Genomic DNA, 22,255 nt, shown 5'->3' on the forward strand with positions numbered 1-22,255 from the left:
CAGTTATACAGTAGGTTATGTACTTAACACAGGGTCTCCTATCCTCTCCTCTAGTACCCCCAGCTATACAGTAGGTTATGTACTTAACACAGGGTCTCCTCTCCTCTAGTACCCCCAGCTATACAGTAGGTTATGTACTTAACACAGGGTCTCCTATCCTCTCCTCTAGTACCCCCAGCTATACAGTAGGTTATGTACTTAACACAGGGTCTCCTCTCCTCTAGTACCCCCAGCTATACAGTAGGTTATGTACTTAACACAGGGTCTCCTATCCTCTCCTCTAGTACCCCCAGCTATACAGTAGGTTATGTACTTAACACAGGGTCTCCTCTCCTCTAGTACCCCCAGCTATACAGTAGGTTATGTACTTAACACAGGGTCTCCTCTCCTCTAGTACCCCCAGCTATACAGTAGGTTATGTACTTAACACAGGGTCTCCTCTCCTCTAGTACCCCCAGCTATACAGTAGGTTATGTACTTAACACAGGGTCTCCTATCCTCTCCTCTAGTACCCCCAGCCATCCCAGTGATTTGGAGTAATCCAGTACAATCACAGCTGATTAAAATGCTCATCTCTCTCTCCAGACTATCACCATGGTGACATTGACCATCATTCTGCTTGTCAGCACAGCTTTTGTTCTGGGAGACACCATTATTCCCATAGGTAAGAGTGACACACCTCACACTGACAGTTGAAGTCTGAAGTTTACATACAGTTACATACGTTTTTCAACCACTCCACAAATGTATTGTTAACAAACTATCGTTTTGGCAAGTCAGTTAGGACATCTACTACTTTTACAACAATTGTTAACAGACAGATTATTTCACTTATAATACACTGTATCACAATTCCAGTGGGTCAGAAGTTTACATACACTACGTTGACTGTGCCTTTAAACAGCTTGGAAAATTCCAGAAAATGATGTCATGGCTTTAGAAGCTTCTGATGGGCTCATTGGCATCATTTGAGTCAATTGGAGGTTTACCTGTGGATGTATTTCAAGGCCTACCTTCAAACTCAGTGCCTCTTTGCTTGACATCATGGGAAAATCAAAATTAATCAGCCAAGAAAAGTCTGGTTCATCCTTGGGAGCAATTTTAAAATGCCTGAAGGTACCATGTTCATCTGTACAAACAATAGTACGGAAGTATAAACACCATGGGACCACGCAGCCGTCATAACGCTCAGGAAGGAGTCGCGTTCTGTCTCCTAGAGATGAAAGTACTTTGGTGCGAAAAGTGCAAATTAATCCCAGAACAACAGCAAAGGACCTTGTGAACATGGCAGCAGCACAACATGGTAGCAGAACATCATGACAACAACATGGTAGCAGCACAACTAGGCAGCAGCACAACACATGGTACAAGCATTATTGGGCACAGACAACAGCACAAAGGGCAAGAAGGTAGAGACAACAATACATCAGGCGAAGCAGCCACAACTGTCAGTAAGAGTGTCCATGATTGAGTATTTGAATGAAGAGATTGAGATAAAACTGTCCAGTTTGAGTGTTTGTTTGCAGTCGTTCCAGTCACTAGCTGCAGCAAACTGAAAAGACGAGCGACCCAGGGATGTGTGTGCTTTGGGGACCTTTAACAGAATGTGACTGGCAGAACAGGTGTTGTATGTGGAGGATGAGGGCTGCAGTAGACATCTCAGATAGGGGGGAGTGAACAGGTGTTGTATGTGGAGGATGAGGGCAGCAGTAGACATCTCAGATAGGGGGGAGTGAACAGGTGTTGTATGTGGAGGATGAGGGCTGCAGTAGATATCTCAGATAGGGGGGAGTGAACAGGTGTTGTATGTGGAGGATGAGGGCTGCAGTAGATATCTCAGATAGGGGGGAGTGAACAGGTGTTGTATGTGGAGGATGAGGGCTGCAGTAGATATCTCAGATAGGGGGAGTGAACAGGTGTTGTATGTGGAGGATGAGGGCTGCAGGGCTGAACAGGTGTTGTGGAGGAGATATCTCAGATAGGGGGAGTGAACAGGTGTTGTATGTGGAGGATGAGGGCTGCAGTAGATATCTCAGATAGGGGGCAGTGAGGCCTAAGAGGGTTTTATAAATAAGCATCAACCAGTGGGTCTTGCAACAGGTATACAGAGATGACCAGTTTACAGAGGAGTATGGAGTGCAGTGATGTGTCCTATAAGGAGCATTGGTGGCAAATCTGATGGCCAATTGGTAAAGAACATCTAGCCGCTCGAGAGCACCCTTACCTGCCGATCTATAAATTATGTCTCCGTAATCTAGCATGGGTAGGAGGGTCATCTGAATCAGGGTTAGTTTGGCAGCTGGGGTGAAAGAGGAGCGATTACGATATAGCAAACCAAGTCCAGATTTAACTTAAGCCTACAGCTTTGATATGTGCTGAGAGAAGGACAGTGTATAGTCTAGCCAAACTCCCAAGTACTTGTATGAGGTGACTACCTCAAGCTCTAAACCCTCAGAGGTAGTAATCACACCTGTGGGGAGAGGGGCATTCTTCTTACCAAACCACATGACCTTTGTTTTGGAGGTGTTCAGAACAAGGTTAAGGGCAGAGAAAGCTTGTTGGACACTGAAAGCATTGTTGTAGAGCATTTAACACAAAATCCAGGGAGGGGCCAGCTGAGTATAAGACTGTATCATCTGCATATAAATGGATGAGAGATTCCTACTGCCTGAGCTATGTCGTTTTAGGTAAATTGAGAAGAGCGTGGGGCCTAGGATTGAGCCTTGGGGTACACCCTTGGTGACAGGCAGCAGCTGAGACAGCAGATGTTCTGACATTATACACTGCACTCTTTGAGAGAGGTAGTTAGCAAACCAGGCCAACGACACCTCAGAGACACCAATACCCCTTCACCGGCCCAAAAGAATGGAATGGTGTACTGTATCAAAAGCTTTGGCCAGGTCAATAAAAATATCAGCACAGTATTGCTTAGAATCAAGGGCAATGGTGACATTGAGGACCTTTAAGGTTGCAGTGACACATGCATAACCTGAGCGGAAACCAGACTGCATACTAGAGAGAACACTATAGACATCAAGAGAGCCAGTCAGTTGATTATTGACAAGTTTTTCAAAACGATTGATAAACAGGGCAAAATAGAAATAGGCCTATAACAGTTAGAATCAGCTTGATCTCCCCCTTTAAATAAAGGACAAACCGTGGATGTCTTCCAAGCAATGGGAACCTCCCTAGAGAGAAGAGACAGGTTCAAAAGGTCAGCCGTGACACCAGATAAATTAAGGTTGTGCCCAAGGGCTCAAGTGCATAGACAGATATTTCAACTTCTCATCTCAGGGATTCAAACTAGCAACCTTTGTGTTACTGGCCCAACTCTCTAACCGCTAGGCTACCTGAGACTCCTCTTGTTCCAGAGATGTATGTTGATGTATAAGATTGAGATTGACAGCCCAAGCTTCCAGAATGTATGTCCAGAAATGTATCATATGTCCATACATTGTCCAGCAATGTTATGTCATGTCCACATTACAATGTATGTTACCTGTCTATCAAGATGGCATCTACCACGTCAAGACCCGCTGTGAGCGTGCTAGAGATGCCGCGACACATGGACCAATTGGAGGCTTCATCCCCACTTGTGACGACTATGGACAATACACCCCTGAGCAATGTTGGGGCTCTACAGGTTAACATGCACACACACACGCACAGAAGCACACAGTAAATTCTCCAATTGAGTTGAACGTGACAAATTCAATATGTTACAGCAAAATGTGTAAATATATATTTAACAGGTTATTAACATGTCCATTTCTGGTAGGTTACTGTTGGTGTGTGAACAGTTCTGGACAGAAGATCCCAGGTACTGACACTCCACCAGGCAGTAATAGCAACTGCTAGCAACTGTTCCACCAAGGTATATACACACACAAAAACACACAAACTCACTAAATCTTATTTCTTTGCAGCTGGTTCTGGATGTAGTTCATGTTGTTTTGTCTGTAATTGTAGATGAGGACGTAGATGAAAAGCGTTGGAACGAAGACGTTGAAGACTTGACAGTTGTCTTTGCTGTACTACAGGAACTAATTCACTTTCCATACAAATAAAATGAATCCAGAGATTAAACTGTTGATGTCTCTTGGTGTGATATGCTGAACAATTTATATGAACCTGTCAAATTAATCATTTACCTTCGATCGGATGTTTTCACTCACGAGACTCCCAGTTACACAATAAATGTTGCCCTATTTGTTTGGCACATTATGTTCAGAAATCCACAGGAAAGAGGCACGACAAATTCCAAATAGTTTCCGTAATGTCCACAGAAACATGACAAACGTATTTTTAAAATATATAAATCGATAATATCAACCGCAACGGTCTTGTTCAGTAGGAGAGGGAACGGCAATGTCTCCCCAAACTCTGTTGCGCGAGCACTTGACGGATGTTATTGTTCTGGCTCATTTTTCAAAATAAAACCCTGAAACTGGCTGAAGACTGTTGACAACTTGAGGAAGCGATAGGAAAAGGAAGCTGGTTGATATCCCTTTAAAACCACTTAAGCTTAGGGCTTACTTTTTCAAACATTGTGTTAAAAATCGCGCAAAATTTCAGCGTCCTGCTACTCATGCCAGGAATATAGTATATGCATATAATTAGAACATGTGTTGTCGAAAAGCCCAAAGAAAACCGATCACCAAAAAGTGGATAAAAAAAATCAATGCGCCACTTGCATGTATTGTCTATGGTACAGCAAAATAAATGGCTCCGAGATTACAAGTCCTACAGCTTCCACACAATGTCGCCAGTCTTATCAATTGCCTGGGGGTTGTTTCTTGGTCAAACGAGTAAGAGAGAGCCCATTCCATCCGGTCTCCGACAGGATGTTTTGGAGGAGAGATTTCCGACCATGATTTGAAGACGTGGAGCTATTGAATACACATCGCCCTTGATATATTTGATAGGTTATTAACGTTTACTAATACCTAATGTTGGATTACAAAAGCATTTTGAAGTGTTTTGTGAAAGTTTAGGCAACTTTAATTTTAAAAAATGACATTGCGTTTTAATTTTTTTTCTGGATCACACACTTTGATATTTTGGGCATATATGGACCGATTTAATTGAAAAAAGACCCAATAGTGAGGTTTATGGGACATAGGAGTGCCAACAAAGAAGCTAGTCAAAGGGAATGAATGTTTTACATTTTATTTCTGCGTTGTGTAGCGCCGGCTATGCTAATTATTTTGTTTACGTCCCCTTCAGGTATTTCGAGGTGTTGCATGCTATCAGATAGCTTCTTGCTTTTGCCGAAAAGCATTTTAAAAATCTGACTTGTTGGCTAGATTCCTGAGTGTAGCTTTAATTGAGTACCCTGCATGTGTTTTTTAATGAACGTTTGAGTTTTAACGAGTGCTATTAGCATTTAGGGTAGCGCATTTGCAGATGGCTGGGTGGGACGCAGACGTCTCAGGACGCTAAGAGGTTATTAAATGGCACAAAGGGAGGCTATGGAACATGGAGTTAAAATTGAAGCCACTTCCTGGTTTGATATTACTCAGGGTTTCACCTGCAATATCAGTTGTTTTATACACAAACAATTGACAGTTTTGGAAACTTTAATGTTTTCTATCCAATACTAATATGCATATATTAGCAACTGAGACTGAGCAGCTGGCTGTTTACAATGGGCACCTTTTCATCCAAGCTACTCAATACTGCCCCCTGCAGCCTTCAGTTAAACATGTCTTTTGCACCTTCAGTATCCTAAACATACTGTGTCATTTCACAGGTCTACATTTACAAAGTTAGGCACAATGACAGTTATGTCCTGGTGCCACAGTCAAGCATAGCACTTGCAACATAAAGGTAGTGGGTTTGAGTCCCACAGGGGACAGGAAGAAAGAGAACCAACTACAACATGTGTTATGATGCAGAGGTTCAGGTGAAGTGTTACAGGTTGTACTTAATATCTGTTTGACAAATACATGTTGGGATGTGAATGTACCTTTTAGAAAGCTCTCAACATGGGACAATTTCAGCAGTATGATTCATAGTCAATAACTCATGAGACAAAAACAATAGTGTCAACATTTTATTGGCTGCAAACAATTCCTCAACATTTGTGTAGTAACTGAGACTTCATATAACAGCAACAAAGCTTCCCATGAAGTATTAAGGATGCAGACACTACGGAATAGCATTGCTGCTTTTAATGGATACTCTGGCGAAGAGGCAGGAGCCTCAGGGAGCACACAGAGGGCAAGCTCCTTTCACATAATGCATTGTCCCAGCGCTGTTGACCTGAAGACAAAACCAGAATATTCAGCTGTACACACAGTATGAAAGTTAAATTAACTAGGAATAAGTTGAATTTGATGACTGCTACTGAGTTTACTGTACCTCCAAAGTTGATATGAACACAAGACTCTCTGGCACCAGCACCAGGCCTTCCTTTAGCCCAGTTCTGGTGATCAAAGTCGGAGCCATCACTCCAGAACCACCGCCTGTCCTGAGGGGGGGGGGGGGGGGGTTGAGAATAAAGACTAAATGTCATTCCTCTACCACCTGCAACCAAACAGTTAAATCTACCACTACTTCAAAACCCTCCAGCGTTAACATGTGTATAAAAGCCTCCTACTGAAGTAGAAATACATTGAAGTGAACTCTGGGATTCAAACTAATAGCCTTGCCTTTATTGGCCCCATGGTCTCAACGGCTAGGCTACCTGTCGCCTGGGTACTCTTGATATTTTATTAGGAACGTATTACAGTAGCTGTTAAATAGCAGCAGCTACGCTTCCTGGGGTCCACACAAAATGACAACTCAGACAGAACTACATTAATTATAGGTAGCCTAAATGCCACCACACACTATTTTTTTAACCAGGTTTGCTGTTCACTTGAGCAAGATGAGATGGAACGGAGTTCCTTGCAATAATGGCTCTATATATCACTGTAGGCTTAATGGTCCCACCTTAACAGAATAAAATCCACCAATCCAGGTAGGAGGGAAACCAACAGTCTTGACCAAGACCAACGCCTGTAGAAACTGGTCCTCCACGGAGCTGTGCACAGATGCCAGGTTTGCGCCAAGGTACTTCACAACGTTGGGTACAGACACCAGTTGATCACCAAGGGACACACAGTACCGCTAGAGAAGAAAGTATTTATTTAACTAGGCAAGTCAGTTAAGAAAATTATCTACAATGACAGGCTGGGTTTCTGTACAGCACTTTGAGATATCAGCTGATGTACAAAGGGCTATATAAATAAATTTGATTTGATTTGACAGCCAGGCAGTAGATGGGAACAAAGACATTTCATGTATTAGTCAGTCAGCCTTGCTGAGAATTTGGCTTCTGGACTCTCAACCAAATATTGACCATAGCAACAAATTCCTTTTTAAAACTCTTAAAGATATTAGTTTATCTCCGTCTCAAGCCATGTCCTGTGGGTTCCAATATACAGGAGGCACAACTCTTACATTAAATATTAAAAATTAATATAGAAAATTCACATCTTAAACCTGATGCGACTCTAGGGGCAGTATTTACATTTTTTGGAAAAAACGTTCCCATTTTAAACTGGATATTTTGTCAGGACAAGATGCATATAATTGACAGCTTAGGATAGAAAACACTAACGTTTCAAAACTATAAAGATATTGTCTGCGAGTATAACAGAACTGATGTTGCAGGCGAACGCCTGAGAAAAAGCCAATCCGGAAGTGCCCCAGGTTTTGAAAGTGCTGCGTTCCAATGACTCCCTATTCAGCTGTGAATGTCCTATCAACGAGTTTACGCTCCCTACGTATTCCCCAAGGTGTCCACAGCATTGTGACGCATTTGTGACGCATTTGTTGAATAGCCGTAGGCGGCTATATTGCGTAAGTGGTCACATGGCTCCCAGGGTCACGTAAAATACAGAGGTAGCCATTACTCCAATCGGTCCTACTGAAAAACTAATTGTCCCGACGGATATATTATCCAATAGATATTAGAAAAACACCTTGAGGATTGATTATAAACAAAGTTTGCCATGTTCCGGTCGATATTATGGAGCTAATTTGGAATATTTTCAGCCGTTTTCGTGACTGCAATTTCCAGGCGATTTCTTAGCCAAACGTGAACAACAAACGGAGCTATTTCGGCTACAAAAATATTATTTTGGGAAAAAATGAACTTTGGCTATCTACCTGGGCGTCTCGTGAGTGAAAACATCCGAAGCTCATCAAAAGTTTACGATTTAATTTGATTGCTTTTCTGATTTCCGTGACCAAGTTACCTGCTGCTAGCTGGACAAAATGCTATGCTAGGCTATCAAAAAACTTACAAATGCTTGTCTAGCTTTGGCTGTAAAGCATATTTTGAAAATATGAGATGACAGGGTGATTAACAAAAGGCTGTCTCAATATATTTCATTTGTGATTTTCATGAATAGGAATATTTATGTCCGTTGCGTCATGCTAATTAGTTTGAGGCGAAGATTACGCTCCCGCATGCTTCTTGTGACTCCCAAACCCGCATCTTAAAGGGAAGTTCAGTATTTCACATCAGTCATGTGTTGCCGTTTAAGAAAGTAGCACCTTTAAGGTAATGTCAAAGAGCTAATTTCAACTACACTTCCCCTTCAAAGTCACAGTAGATGGTAACAGTGATACCTCTGCTTCAGGCCAGCTCCTTGTAGTCTTTACAAACATTAAACAGCGTGATCCATATTTGGTCCAACCGGAAGGACACAAGTCTTCTTCTAGCAATGAATCTGTAAGGAGAAGTTACATGTGGCTTTAAAGGCTAGTGGAGAATGATCTACAAATAACAACACAAAATATTGTAGCTGTGCAGTCAGTCACCTCTGCTACAAGAAATATACAGACCGAGTCAAGAAAAGTAGACTCTTACTTGCATCTCCCAGAGCAAAGGCAGCACTGAGAAGCAGAAGACTGGTCAACATGGTCATGGAGTCTCCTGAGAGAAACAGAGTGAAGCCATCAAAACCACAGATAAACTCCACATACAGTAGATTAGATCAGGAATATGTCTGCTTTCCGAAATGCCAACCTATTCCCTAAACAGGGCTGAGGATAATTTTTGGGCAGGTATTTCTCTACTCATACAGGAGTAGAAGCCTAGTTCCCAAATGTAGAAATGCCCTGCAACTTTGGCTATTGACAAAGGTGTCAGAAATCAGACATTATGGTTGAACCATAATAATTTCTGGTTATTTTATTATCCAACAAAAATAAAAGCACAGTACAAAAGGCTGGCAGGTAAGGCTTAGTGGCTTGTAACACCAGTAGTTAAGGCTCAGTGGCTTGTAACACCAGGCTCAGTGGCTTGTAACACCAGTAGGTAAAGGTAAGGCTCAGTGGCTTGTAACACCAGTAGGTAAGGCTTAGTGGCTTGTAACACCAGAAGGTAAGGCTAAGTGGCTTGTAACACCAGGTAAGGCTTAGTGGCTTGTAACACCAGTAAGGCTCAGTAAGGCTTAGTGGCTTGTAACACCAGTAGGTAAGGCTTAGTGGCTTGTAACACCAGTAGGTAAGGCTAACACCAGTGTTAAGGCTTTGTAACACCAGTAGGTAAGGCTTAGTGGCTTGTAACACCAGTAGGTAAGGCTTAGTGGCTTGTAACACCAGTAGGTAAGGCTTAGTGGCTTGTAACACCAGAAGGTAAGGCTTAGTGGTGGCTTAGTGGCATGTAACACCAGTAGTGGCAGGCTTAGTGGCATGTAACACCAGTAGGTAAGGCTTAGTGGCTTGTAACACCAGTAGGTAAGGCTTAGTGGCATGTAACACCAGTAGGTAAGGCTTAGTGGCTTGTAACACCAGTAGGTAAGGCTTAGTGGCATGTAACACCAGTAGGTAAGGCTTAGTGGCATGTAACACCAGTAGGTAAGGCTTAGTGGCTTGTAACACCAGTAGGTAAGGCTCAGTGGCTTGTAACACCAGTAGTTAAGGCTTAGTGGCTTGTAACACTACTGGATTTCATAGTTTCTAGTTCAATGAGACAATACAAAAGGCAACCAATCAGAACAGTCTACAGGATTATAGATGTAAGACACATTCTGCAGGCAGGAACCATCATTATACCATGTCTCATCTCACAAGCTGTAACACTTCCCTTACAGTTAAATTAAAGGTCTAATACTGGGCCAGCTGCACCATAACAATACACATGATGAACAGGATATTACACCCCAATGTAGGAAGTTATAACCCTAGAAAAGTTACAATAGCAGGAACTTACTTTAGCCAATTAACAACAGGAACAATAAAGGAACTGGGACACCACAAATGCTGAACAAACCAAGTAGAACAAGCTGCTTATATACCAGAAGAATGGAAGAGGAATTGGTGATTAGCAGAGTGAGTTCAGGTGTGGTGAGTTAGCAGGAAAGGGGCGTGTCAGGGTTATCCTTCAAAACAAGTGTACTACATGTGTCCAGGGCAATATATTCACTATGGGCTCTGGTCAAAAGTAGTGCACTTCATAGGGAATAGAGGGCTATTTGGGATACATTAACATACAGAATTAGATGAACAGATGTTGAAATCTCACTTTCTGAAGTCCTGCCTGTGAGTTGAGTTCTACCTCTCCCTTTGGCTGAGATTGAGTTCTACCTCTCCCTTTGGCTGAGATTGAGATATACCTCTCCCTTTGGCTGAGATTGAGTTCTACCTCTCCCTTTGGCTGAGATTGAGATATACCTCTCCCTTTGGCTGAGATTGAGTCTTACGTCTCCCTCTTCTCCTTTTTATGGACAGATCCAGTCAGACCCTTCACTCTCGAGTTTTGTGAGGAAGTTGGTGGAGATGGCGGAAGAAAAAGTGTCATTTGAAGTTGAAAGCAGGTTGAGTACAGTTAGCGAGAAAGATGAGTGGAGAACAGAGAAGTCCAAGAATGGAACAGAAAAGGGTTAAATTGTTGTGGAAAATGAGTCTGATTAATCGTTGTTTGTTGGGGTACGAGATGTCATCACATAACTATCCTTTAATTATAAAAGCAAAGTGATTTATTTAGACTTTTATTATGCCCACTGCATGCATTTAAAAAAAAACAAATATAAACATAGTTTTTTGCGTGACAGGGATTCTCGTGACTTTCAAGAACGTTTGAATTGCTTCACCTTGCTCTTCTGGTAGGTTAGCAGGAAAGGGGCGTGTCCAGAACTCTTCTGGTAGGTTAGCAGGAAATGGGCATATCCAGAACTCTTCTGGTAGGTTAGCAGGAAAGGGGCGTGTCCAGAACTCTTTTGGTAGGCTCGATGCAAGTTTCACCATCCAATTATTTCAGACATACAATGCAGTTCCACCATGGCACGGACCATGGTGATACCTTGGTGCAGACCATGATGATACCTTGGTGCAGACCATGATGATACCTTGGTGCAGACCATGATGATACCTTGGTGCAGACCATGATTATACCTTGGTGCAGACCATGGTGATACCTTGGTGCAGACCATGATGATACCTTGGTGCAGACCATGGTGATACCTTGGTGCAGACCATGATGATACCTTGGTGCAGACCATGATGATACCTTGGTGCAGACCATGGTGATACCTTGGTGCAGACCATGATGATTCCTTGGTGCAGACCATGGTGATACCTTGGTGCAGACCATGGTGATACCTTGGTGCAGACCATGATGATGCAGACCATGATACCTTGGTGCAGACCATGATGATACCTGGTGCAGGTGCAGACCATGGTGATACCTTGGTGCAGACCATGATGATACCTTGGTGCAGACCATGGTGATACCTTGGTGCAGACCATGGTGATACCTTGGTGCAGACCATGGTGATACCTTGGTGCAGACCATGGTGATACCTTGGTGCAGACCATGGTGATACCTTGGTGCAGACCATGGTGATACCTTGGTGCAGACCATGGTGAGTTAGGTGGTGAGACCTTGGTGGAGAGGTATGGAGATACCTTGGATGAGGAGAGGTATAGGAGACCTTGGAGAGAGTATGGGAGAGAGGAGAGGTATAGGAGAAAGGAGGGAGAGGAGAGGTATGCGAGAGAGGAGAGGTATAGGAGAGAGGAGAGGTATAGGAGAGAGGAGAGGATAGAGGAGAGGTATGCGAGAGAGGAGAGGTATAGGAGAGAGGAGAGGTATAGGAGAGAGGAGAGGTTAGGGGAGGAGGGGTTAGGGGAGGAGAGGTATAGGAGAGAGGAGAGGTATAGGAGGGAGGAGGGGTATAGGAGAGAGGAGAGTTATAGGAGGGAGGAGAGGTATAGGAGGGAGGAGAGGTATAGGAGAGAGGAGAGGTATAGGAGGGAGGAGAGGTATAGGAGAGAGGAGAGGTATGGGAGAGAGGAGAGGTATAGGCAAGAGGAGAGGTATAGGAGAGAGGAGCGGTATAGGAGAGAGGAGAGGTATAGGCAAGAGGAGAGGAGGAGGGGAGAGAGGAGAGGTATGGGAGAGAGGAGATGTATAGGAGAGAGGAGATGTATAGGAGAGAGGAGAGGAGGAGGGGAGAGAGGTACTGGAGAGAGGAGAGGTGTAGGGAAGAGAGGAGAGTTATGGTTATGGGAAAGAGGAGATGTATAGGAGAGAGGAGAGGTATAGGAGAGAGGAGGAGGAGAGGGGAGAGGAGGGGGAGAGGAGGAGGAGGAGGGAGGGTAGGGGAGAGAGGAGAGGAGGAGGGGAGAGAGGTATAGGAGAGAGGAGGGGAGAGAGGTATAGGCGAGAGGAGAGGAGGAGGGGAGAGAGGTATAGGCGAGAGGAGAGGAGGGGCGAGAGGTATAGGCGAGAGGAGAGGGGGATGGGGAGAGAGGTATAGGAGAGAGGAGAGCTGGAGGGGAGAGAGGTATAGGAGAGAGGAGAGGTATAGGAGAGAGGAGAGGTATAGGAGAGAGGAGAGGAGGAGGGGAGAGAGGTATAGGAGAGAGGAGAGGAGGAGGGGAGAGAGGTATAGGAGAGAGGAGAGGTATAGGAGAGAGGAGAGGTATAGGGTATGAGAGGAGGAGGGAAGAGGTTAGGGTATGAGAGGAGGAGGGGAGAGAGGTATGGGAGAAGGGAGAGGTTAGGGTATGAGAGGAGGAGGGGAGAGGTTAGGGGACAAGAGGGATAGGAGAGAGGAGAGGTTAGGGGAGGAGAGGTGTAGGGGAGAGAGGTATAGGAGAGAGTAGAGGTATAGGAGAGAGGAGAGGTATAGGGTATGAGAGGAGGGGGGAGAGGTATGGGAGAGGGGAGAGGTTAGGGTATGAGAGGAGGAGGGGAGTGGTTAGGGTATGAGAGGAGGAGGGGAGAGGATAGGGTATGAGAGGAGGAGGGGAGAGGGATATGGGAGAGGGGAGAGGTTAGGGTATGAGAGGAGGAGGGGAGAGGGATATGGGAGAAGGGAGAGGTTTGGGTATGAGAGGAGGAGGGGAGAGGGATATGGGAGAGGTTAGGGTATGAGAGGAGGAGAGAGGGATATGGGAGAGGGGAGAGGTTAGGGTATGAGAGGAGGAGGGGAGAGGGATATGGGAGAGGTTAGGGTATGAGAGGAGGAGGGGAGAGGAATATGGGAGAGGGGAGAGGTTAGGGTATGAGAGGAGGAGGGGAGAGGGATATGGGAGAAGGGAGAGGTTTGGGTATGAGAGGAGGAGGGGAGAGGGATATGGGAGAGGGGAGAGGTTAGGGTATGAGAGGAGGAGGGGAGAGGTTAGGGTATGAGAGGAGGAGGGGAATAACAGATTTTTTTTGTCAATGATCTTTTTGTCAATGATGATAATATGTCATCTTAAAGTGGAAGAACAGGGAAGACATCCTCCTCCCTCATGTAGTACCCTTCCTGCAGGCTCATCCTAACTACCCTCCAGCTTGACAAAGCCACCTGCCATACTGCACAGAACGAGTGTGATTTCCTGCAATACAGGAATGTCAGTATTCTGCCATGGCCAACGAGGAGCCCGGATCTCAATCCCATTGAGCACGCCTGGGACCCGTTGGATCGAAGGGTAAGGGCAAGGGCCGTTCCTCCCAGAAATTTCTGGGATCTTGCAGGTGCCTTGGTGGAAGAGTGGGGTAACATCTCACAGCAAGAACGGGCAAATCTGGTGCAGTCCATGAGGAGGAGATGCACTGCAGTACTTAATGCAGCTGGTGGCCACACCAGATACTGACTGCTACTTTTGACTTTGACCCCCTCCCCTTTGTTCAGGTACACATTATTCCATTTCTGTTAGTTACATGTCTGTGGAACTTGTTCAGTTTATGCCTCTGTGCAGCGGCTGGCTGGGTCGCTCTGACCCGTAGAGCGCAGAGCACAACAAGAACACTCGGCTGCTCTCTAGCACACAGCGGGGCACGTCCGGACCTGTGTAGCGGCTTGCAGGGTCGCTCTGTCCCACGAGCGCACGACCTCGCCACACTCGCAGACACTCTACTATGCTCCAGGGCACACGCCTCGCCAGTGGCTGGCACGGTCACTCTGACCCCGCCAACGCAGAGCGGGAGCCCTGGAAACACAGGGCCTGGGTCGCTCTGACCTGCGAACGCAGAGCACAGAAAGGGGAGCCCTCCACACACAGGACCTGACCCCAGGACCACGGGAGGGTTAAATGAACTTTTTAAGACAACATATTTTGCTACAGGGGTACCATAAGAACCATCTTACACAATAAAACTATTTCAAGACATTCCCAACATAGTACACTGCTTTTGACCAGGGCCTATAGGGTCACAACTAGTCCACTATGTAAGGAATAGGGGTCTATTTGGGACATAACTCATCCATCTATTCCATTGTCCTGTTCTTCCAGAAATACAGAAAGTAACCTTGATGACAAGGTTTGGTGAAAGAGAGGCTTGACCCTCGCAAAGAAAAGGCACGCTAGCTATTTACCCTCTCCCACCTTCTCTCCTCCTCACAAAGGAATGCTGCTGGTCCTACGGCATATCTCTCTTCCAATACTTTAGCCTTAAGACATTGATCTATCACCTCTCCTCTTGCAGACTGTTTTAAATTAAATCACACTGAGATTGTGGTTTATGGTATTTTTTGTGCAATACTTTTGCACTACGATGATGTGCAAACTTCTGCTAACATTGGCCACCGCTAGCTGAGAATCATTGGTAGCGGTGGGGCAGGCTGTGCCTGTCCTCCTCTCTTTTTTTTGCATTTTCAATGGTCTGAAAGATGCTGGAAATGAATAGCTTGTTAATGCAAAGACCAGGAAACTCTGGAAAAAAATACAAGTCGATTATTTAAATGAATGGCTCTGAATGCACTGTCGACATGCAGCCAAACGTTACCAACCACTTTTGGAGCTAACTAGCTGGTGCTCATAACATGGCTAACATTGCCTAGCTAACTAGCTGGTGCTGATAACATGGCTAACATACCGAGCTAACATTACCTAGCTAACTAGCTGGTGCTCATAACATGGCTAACATTGCCTAGCTAACTAGCTGGTGCTGATAACATGGCTAACATACCGAGCTAACTAGCTGGTGCTGTTAACATTGCTAACATACCGAGCTAACATTACCTAGCTAACTAGCTGGTGCTCATAACATGGCTAACATTGCCTAGCTAACTAGCTGGTGCTGATAACATGGCTAACATACCGAGCTAACATTACCTAGCTAACTAGCTGGTGCTCATAACATGGCTAACATTGCCTAGCTAACTAGCTGGTGCTGATAACATAACATGGCTAACAGCTGGTGCTCATAACATGGCTAACATTAACAGCTGGTGCTGATAACATGGCTAACATAGCTAACATTACCTAGCTAACTAGCTGGTGCTCATAACATGGCTAACATTGCCTAGCTAACTAGCTGGTGCTGATAACATGGCTAACATACCGAGCTAACATTACCTAGCTAACTAGCTGGTGCTCATAACATGGCTAACATTGCCTAGCTAACTAGCTGGTGCTGATAACATGGCTAACATACCGAGCTAACATTACCTAGCTAACTAGCTGGTGCTCATAACATGGCTAACATTGCCTAGCTAACTAGCTGGTGCTGATAACATGGCTAACATACCGAGCTAACATTACCTAGCTAACTAGCTGGTGCTCATAACATGGCTAACATTGCCTAGCTAACTAGCTGGTGCTGATAACATGGCTAACATACCGAGCTAACATTACCTAGCTAACTAGCTGGTGCTCATAACATGGCTAACATTGCCTAGCTAACTAGCTGGTGCTGATAACATGGCTAACATACGAGCTAACATTACCTAGCTAACTAGCTGGTGCTCATAACATGGCTAACATTGCCTAGCTAACTAGCTGGTGCTGATAACATGGCTAACTAGCTGGTGCTGCTCATAACATGGCTAACATAGCTGGTGCTGATAACATGGCTTACCGAGCTAGCTAGCTAACTAACTAGCTGGTGCTCATAACATGGCTAACATTGCCTAGCTAACTAGCTGGTGCTCATAACATGGCTAACATTACCTAGCTAACTAGCTGGTGCTCGTAACATGGCTAACATTGCCTAGCTAACTAGCTGGTGCTCATAACATGGCTAACATACCGAGCTAACATTACCTAGCTAACTAGCTGGTGCTCATAACATGGCTAACATTACCTAGCTAACTAGCTGGTGCTCATAACATGGCTAACATTACCTAGCTAACTAGCTGGTGCTCGTAACATGGCTAACATTGCCTAGCTAACTAGCTGGTGCTCATAACATGGCTAACATACCTAGCTAACTAGCTGGTGCTCATTAACATGGTGCTAACATACCTAGCTAAACTAACAGCTGGTGCTCATAACATGGCTAACATACCTAGCTAACATTACCTAGCTAACTAGCTGGTGCTCATAACATGGCTAACATACCTAGCTAACTAGCTGGTGCTCATAACATGGTTAACATTACCTAGCTAACATTACCTATCTAACCAATGAAAACTCTACCTTTTATGTAATCCTCTCAATGGATTTCATGTTTCATGAGCTTGTCCAAGGTGTTGGACTTGACGACAGTTGCTACGTCAGTTGCTACGATCAGTTGCCCAACATTCTGGGGCAAAAGATCAATTAGACAGACAGCAGTTAATTCAAATGAATTTAACATTCCAGAACTTATAGTTAAATTGATGCTGCATCTAAAGTCTATCTGGTGACATCACAATGAGGACAAAAGGTTTTCCAGCTCATTATTTATCTCCTTCTGAAATAGCATTGTGTTTCCAAGACATTGTAATGCACTTCAGACTACATCTTCATCAGCTTCAATGAGGTAGAATTAAGTCTCTTCATAACAATATTGTGACCCAATATGTAACACATGAATGTGTTACAAAAGATGAATACCTTCACTTTGAATTGACCCCAACCCTGTCAAACAGGTAGATGTCAGACAGGTCCAGCAGGGTTTGGGCTGGACAGAAAGTATGGAGAATTGAAGGATGAGAGCGAGAGAGAGAGAGAGAGAGAGGGAGAGAGAGAGAGAGAGAGAGAGAGAGAGAGAGAGAGAGAGAGAGAGAGAGAGAGAGAGAGAGAGAGAGAGAGAGAGGTAGAGAGAGAGAGAGGTAGAGAGAGAGCGAGAGAGAGCGAGAGAGAGAGAGGTAGAGAGAGAGAGAGGTAGAGAGAGAGCGAGAGAGAGCGAGAGAGAGAGAGGTAGAGAGAGAGCAAGAGGGAGAGAGAGGTAGAGAGCGAGAGGTAGAGAGAAAGAGAGAGAGAGATTGTGGGAGAGAAATTTTGCCAAAATAGAGGGAGGGGTCTGACTGGACAGGTCCTTAAAAAGGAGTTGAGAGAGAGGTAGAACTCAACTCACAGGCAGGACAGAGAGAGACCCAGTGAAGATCTCTGAAGAAGTGAAGCTACAACTGAATACTTCAGAAGGTGAGATTTCAACATCTGTTCATCTAATACCTGTCTATGTCCCAACTGACTTCCCATTCCCTACGTAGTGAGCTACTTTAGACAAGGGTCCATATTACCTTTGTGGCCGTGAGCTATTCTCTATTTAGTTCACTGTGGGTCCTGGTCCAAAGTAGTGCACTACATAGGGGATAAGAAGCCATTTGGGAAGCATCCATGTTCCAATGTCCGTTGGTCGTGTGAGTACCTGTGCCTTGTTGTTTTGGCTTTCGTGCCACTTGTATTGTGCATAGATGATTAGGGCTCTCGTCCCGTGTTGTATCATTGTGTGCTTGTGTTTTCGGGTCTCCTCCTGTGTATTTATTCGAGGTACTCCTCGCTCTTTTGAATGGGTTTCAGCCCTGTGTTTTGTATATGTGTTTGCTTGGTCTTCGTCCCCGTGCCTTTACATGGCACACTGTAATTTGGGAAAATAAAAAACCCTATTACGCATTCCTGTCTCCTTTATAACAATGTGATACTCTCCTCCAGTACCCCCAGTTATACAGTAGGTTATGTACTTAAAGGGATATTGCAATATTTTGGCAAATTAAAACCCTTTTCTTCTTACACGGTGTCAGGTTTTGCCTCTGCATGCCATTTGAAGGACTTTGAAGGTAGTTTTTCCAGTGATCGCTAACTCACGTCAGCGCAATGACTGGAAGTCTTTGGGATCTGCTCTCATAGTTAGCAATTGTGCTGAAGCTATAGTAGTTCATTTCAAAACTTCCTTCAAAACTAATGAGAGGGCTAAATTGCCAAAATCGCACAACATCCCTTTAACACCTTGATCCATCATCTTTCCTCCTCTCTTCTCCTCACCTAACCTCTCCTCTCTCATATACCTCTCTCCCCTCCTCCTTTCCTCACCTCTCCCATATTCCTCTCTCCCCTCATCCTCTCCTCACCTCTCCCTTCCCATATCCCTTCCCCCCTCATCCTCTCCTCTCTCATATTCCTCTCTCCCCTCATCCTGTCTTCCCCTAACCTATCCTCTCTCCCTTCTTCATCTCCTCACCAAACCTCTCCCCTCTCCATTACCTCTCTCCCAACAACAAACCCTGGTTCTACTTTCACTCTCTCTCCTCCAGACCTTCAGCTTTCAATTTTTTGTCGACATTTAGAGAGTTTGCATAGAAAATAGATGTAAAAATTGCCTGCAACAGTGAGATTCCGTTGAACAAAAAACAACTGGGCGTAGTAACTTCACCCCCCAAACAAAAACAAAATGTACCTAGAGTGTAGAATAAACAAAATGTACCGAGAGTGTAGAATAAACAAATTGTCCGTGCCAAGGTATCACCATGGTCTGCACCAAGGTATCATCATGGTCTGCACCAAGGTATCACCATGGTCTGCACCAAGGTATCACCATGGTCTGCACCAAGGTATCACCATGGTCTGCACCAAGGTATCACCATGGTCTGCACCAAGGTATCATCATGGTCTGCACCAAGGTATCACCATGGTCTGCACCAAGGTATCATCATGGTCTGCACCAAGGTATTACCATGGTCTGCACCAAGGTATCACCATGGTCCGTGCCATGGTGGAACTGAATTGTATGTCTGAAATAATTGGATGGTTAAACTTGCATCGAGCCTACCAGAAGAGCAAGGTGAAGCAATCCCGGCATTCTTGAAAGTCACAATACACCTTGTCCTGCAAAACAACTATTTGAATATGATCATTTAAAAAATGCATTCAGTGGGCATAATTGAACTCCCAATTACGTTCTGGACACGCCCCTTTCCTGCTGGTGCTTTATCAGAACCATCTAGTGTATTATGGCTGGATCTTCAGAGGTGGGACCACATATTGCTAGCAGGTACCTTATTGAACCATGTCATCTAATATTGGGCTGTGGTGTATTCCCTCCAGCACCACATGTTATCACAGCCTTTCCTGGTGGCCATTTCACCTTACCTACTGGTGTTACAAGCCACTTAGCCTTCCCTACTGGTGTTACAAGCCACTAAGCCTTACCTACTGGTGTTACAAGCCACTTAGCCTTCCCTACTGGTGTTACCAGCCACTAAGCCTTACCTACTGGTGTTACAAGCCACTGAGCCTTACCTACTGGTGTTACAAGCCACTAAGCCTTCCCTACTGGTGTTACAAGCAACTAAGCCTTACCTACTGGTGTTACAAGCCACTAAGCCTTACCTACTGGTGTTACAAGCCACTAAGCCTTAACTACTGGTGTTACAAGCCACTAAGCCTTACCTACTGGTGTTACAAGCCACTGAGCCTTACCTACTGGTGTTACAAGCCACTGAGCCTTAACTACTGGTGTTACAAGCCACTAAGCCTTAACTACTGGTGTTACAAGCCACTAAGCCTTAACTACTGGTGTTACAAGCCACTGAGCCTTACCTACTGGTGTTACAAGCCACTTAGCCTTACCTTCTGGTGTTACAAGCCACTGAGCCTTAACTACTGGTGTTACAAGCCACTAAGCCTTAACTACTGGTGTTACAAGCCACTGAGCCTTACCTACTGGTGTTACAAGCCACTGAGCCTGACCTACTGGTGTTACAAGCCACTAAGCCTTACCTACTGGTGTTACAAGCCACTAAGTCTTAACTACTGGAGTTACAAGCCACTGAGCCTTACCTACTGGTGTTACAAGCCACTGAGCCTTACCTACTGGTGTTACAAGCCACTGAGCCTTACCTACTGGTGTTACAAGCCACTAAGCCTTACCTACTGGTGTTACAAGCCACTAAGCCTTACCTACTGGTGTTACAAGCCACTAAGCCTTACCTACTGGTGTTACAAGCCACTAAGCCTTACCTACTGGTGTTACAAGCCACTAAGCCTTACCTACTGGTGTTACAAGCCACTGAGCCTTACCTACTGGTGTTACAAACCACTAAGCCTTACCTACTGGTGTTACAAGCCACTAAGCCTTAACTACTGGTGTTACAAGCCACTAAGCCTTACCTGACAGCATTTAGTACTTTGCTTTTATTTTTGTTGGAAAATAAAAGAAGCAGAATTGAACTTTGTGTTCAATCATAATGCTTGTTTTCTGACAGATTTGGCCATAACCAAACCGGAATGACATTTCTACATTTGGGAATTTGAACTCTATTACATCTGTCTGAGTGGAGAGAAATACCTGCCCAGAAATTCTCCTCAGCCCTGTTTAGGGAATATGTTGGCATTTAGGAAAGCAGACATATTCCTGATCTAATCTACTGTATGTGGAGTTGAATCTGGTTTTGATGGCTTCACTCTTTGTTTCTCTCAGGAGACTCCATGACCATGTTGACCAGTCTTCTGCTTCTCAGTGCTGCCTTTGCTCTGGGAGATGCAAGTAAGAGTCTACTTTTCTTGACTCGTTCTGTATATTTCTTGTAGCAGAGGTGACTGACTGATCAACAAATAATATTGTAGCTCTGGTTTGTAGATCTTTCTCCACTAGCCTTTAAAGCCACCGCTAACTTCTCCTTACAGATGCATTGCTAGAAGAAGACTTGTGTCCTTCCGGTTGGACCAAATTTGGATCAAGCTGTTTAATGTTTGTAAAGACTACGAGGAGCTGGCCTGAAGCAGAGGTATCACCCTTACCATCTAATGTGAATTTGAAGGGGAAGTGTAGTTGAAATTAGCTCTTTGACATTACCTTAAAGGTGATACTTTCTTAAACTGCAACACATGACTGATGTGAAATACTGAACTTCCCTTTAAGATGGGAATTTTCTGTACATTTTGAGTATATAATGTTGAGTCGTGCCTTCTGTATACTGGAACCCACAGGACATGGCTTAAGACTGAGATGAACTAGTATCTTTAAGAGTTTAAAAATGAATTAGTTGTGATGGTCAATATTTGGTTGAGAGTCCAGAAGACAAATTCTCAGCAAGACTGACTGACTAATACATGAAATGTCTTTGTTCCCATCTACTGCTTGGCTGTTACTGTAGATAATAATGTTCTTAATTGACTTGCCTAGTTAAATACTTTCTTCTATAGCGGTACTGTGTGTCCCTTGGTGATCAACTGGTGTCTGTACCCAACGTTGTCGAGTACCTTGGCGCAAACCTGGCATCTGTGCACAGCTCCGAGGAGGACCAGTTTCTACAGGCGTTGGTCTTGGTCAAGACTGTTGGTTTCCCTCCTACCTGGATTGGTGGATTTTATTCTGTTAAGGTGGGACCATTAAGCCTAAAGTGATATATATAGAGCCATTATTGCAAGGAACGCCGTTCCATTTCTTATTGCTCAAGTGAACAGCAAACCTGGTTAAAAACGGGACATGTGGCATGTAGGCTACCTGTAATTTGATCATGTAGTTCTAATGTCATTTTCTGTGGACCCCAGGAAGAGGAGCTGCTGCTTTTTAACAGCTATTGTAATGGTTTCCATATAAAATATCAAGAGTTGCCATGCGACAGATATCCTCGCCGTTGGCCAATAAAGGCTTGTTTGAATCCCAGAGCTCACTCCG

At 44.5% G+C, this 22,255-nt stretch overlaps 1 protein-coding gene and 1 pseudogene across 1 annotated transcript; one reads left to right on the forward strand and one right to left on the reverse strand.

Moving 5' to 3' along the window:
* The window catches only part of LOC124008328, a 71,596-nt pseudogene that overhangs the window by 1,886 nt on the left and 47,455 nt on the right, over positions 1-22,255 (forward strand).
* On the reverse strand, positions 6,042-10,264 carry LOC124008320 (ladderlectin-like). The gene is made up of 6 exons (XM_046319488.1): positions 10,211-10,264; positions 8,864-8,929; positions 8,623-8,723; positions 6,937-7,113; positions 6,364-6,472; positions 6,042-6,264 (listed from the first exon to the last, which is right to left on the reverse strand). Exons 2-6 carry the CDS (start codon positions 8,919-8,921, stop codon positions 6,173-6,175), a joined length of 537 nt encoding a protein of 178 aa, XP_046175444.1. The 5' UTR covers positions 8,922-8,929; positions 10,211-10,264; the 3' UTR covers positions 6,042-6,172.

The sequence above is a fragment of the Oncorhynchus gorbuscha genome, linkage group LG21 (genome assembly GCF_021184085.1).
Source record: "Oncorhynchus gorbuscha isolate QuinsamMale2020 ecotype Even-year linkage group LG21, OgorEven_v1.0, whole genome shotgun sequence".
Taxonomy (NCBI): Eukaryota; Metazoa; Chordata; class Actinopteri; order Salmoniformes; family Salmonidae; genus Oncorhynchus; species Oncorhynchus gorbuscha.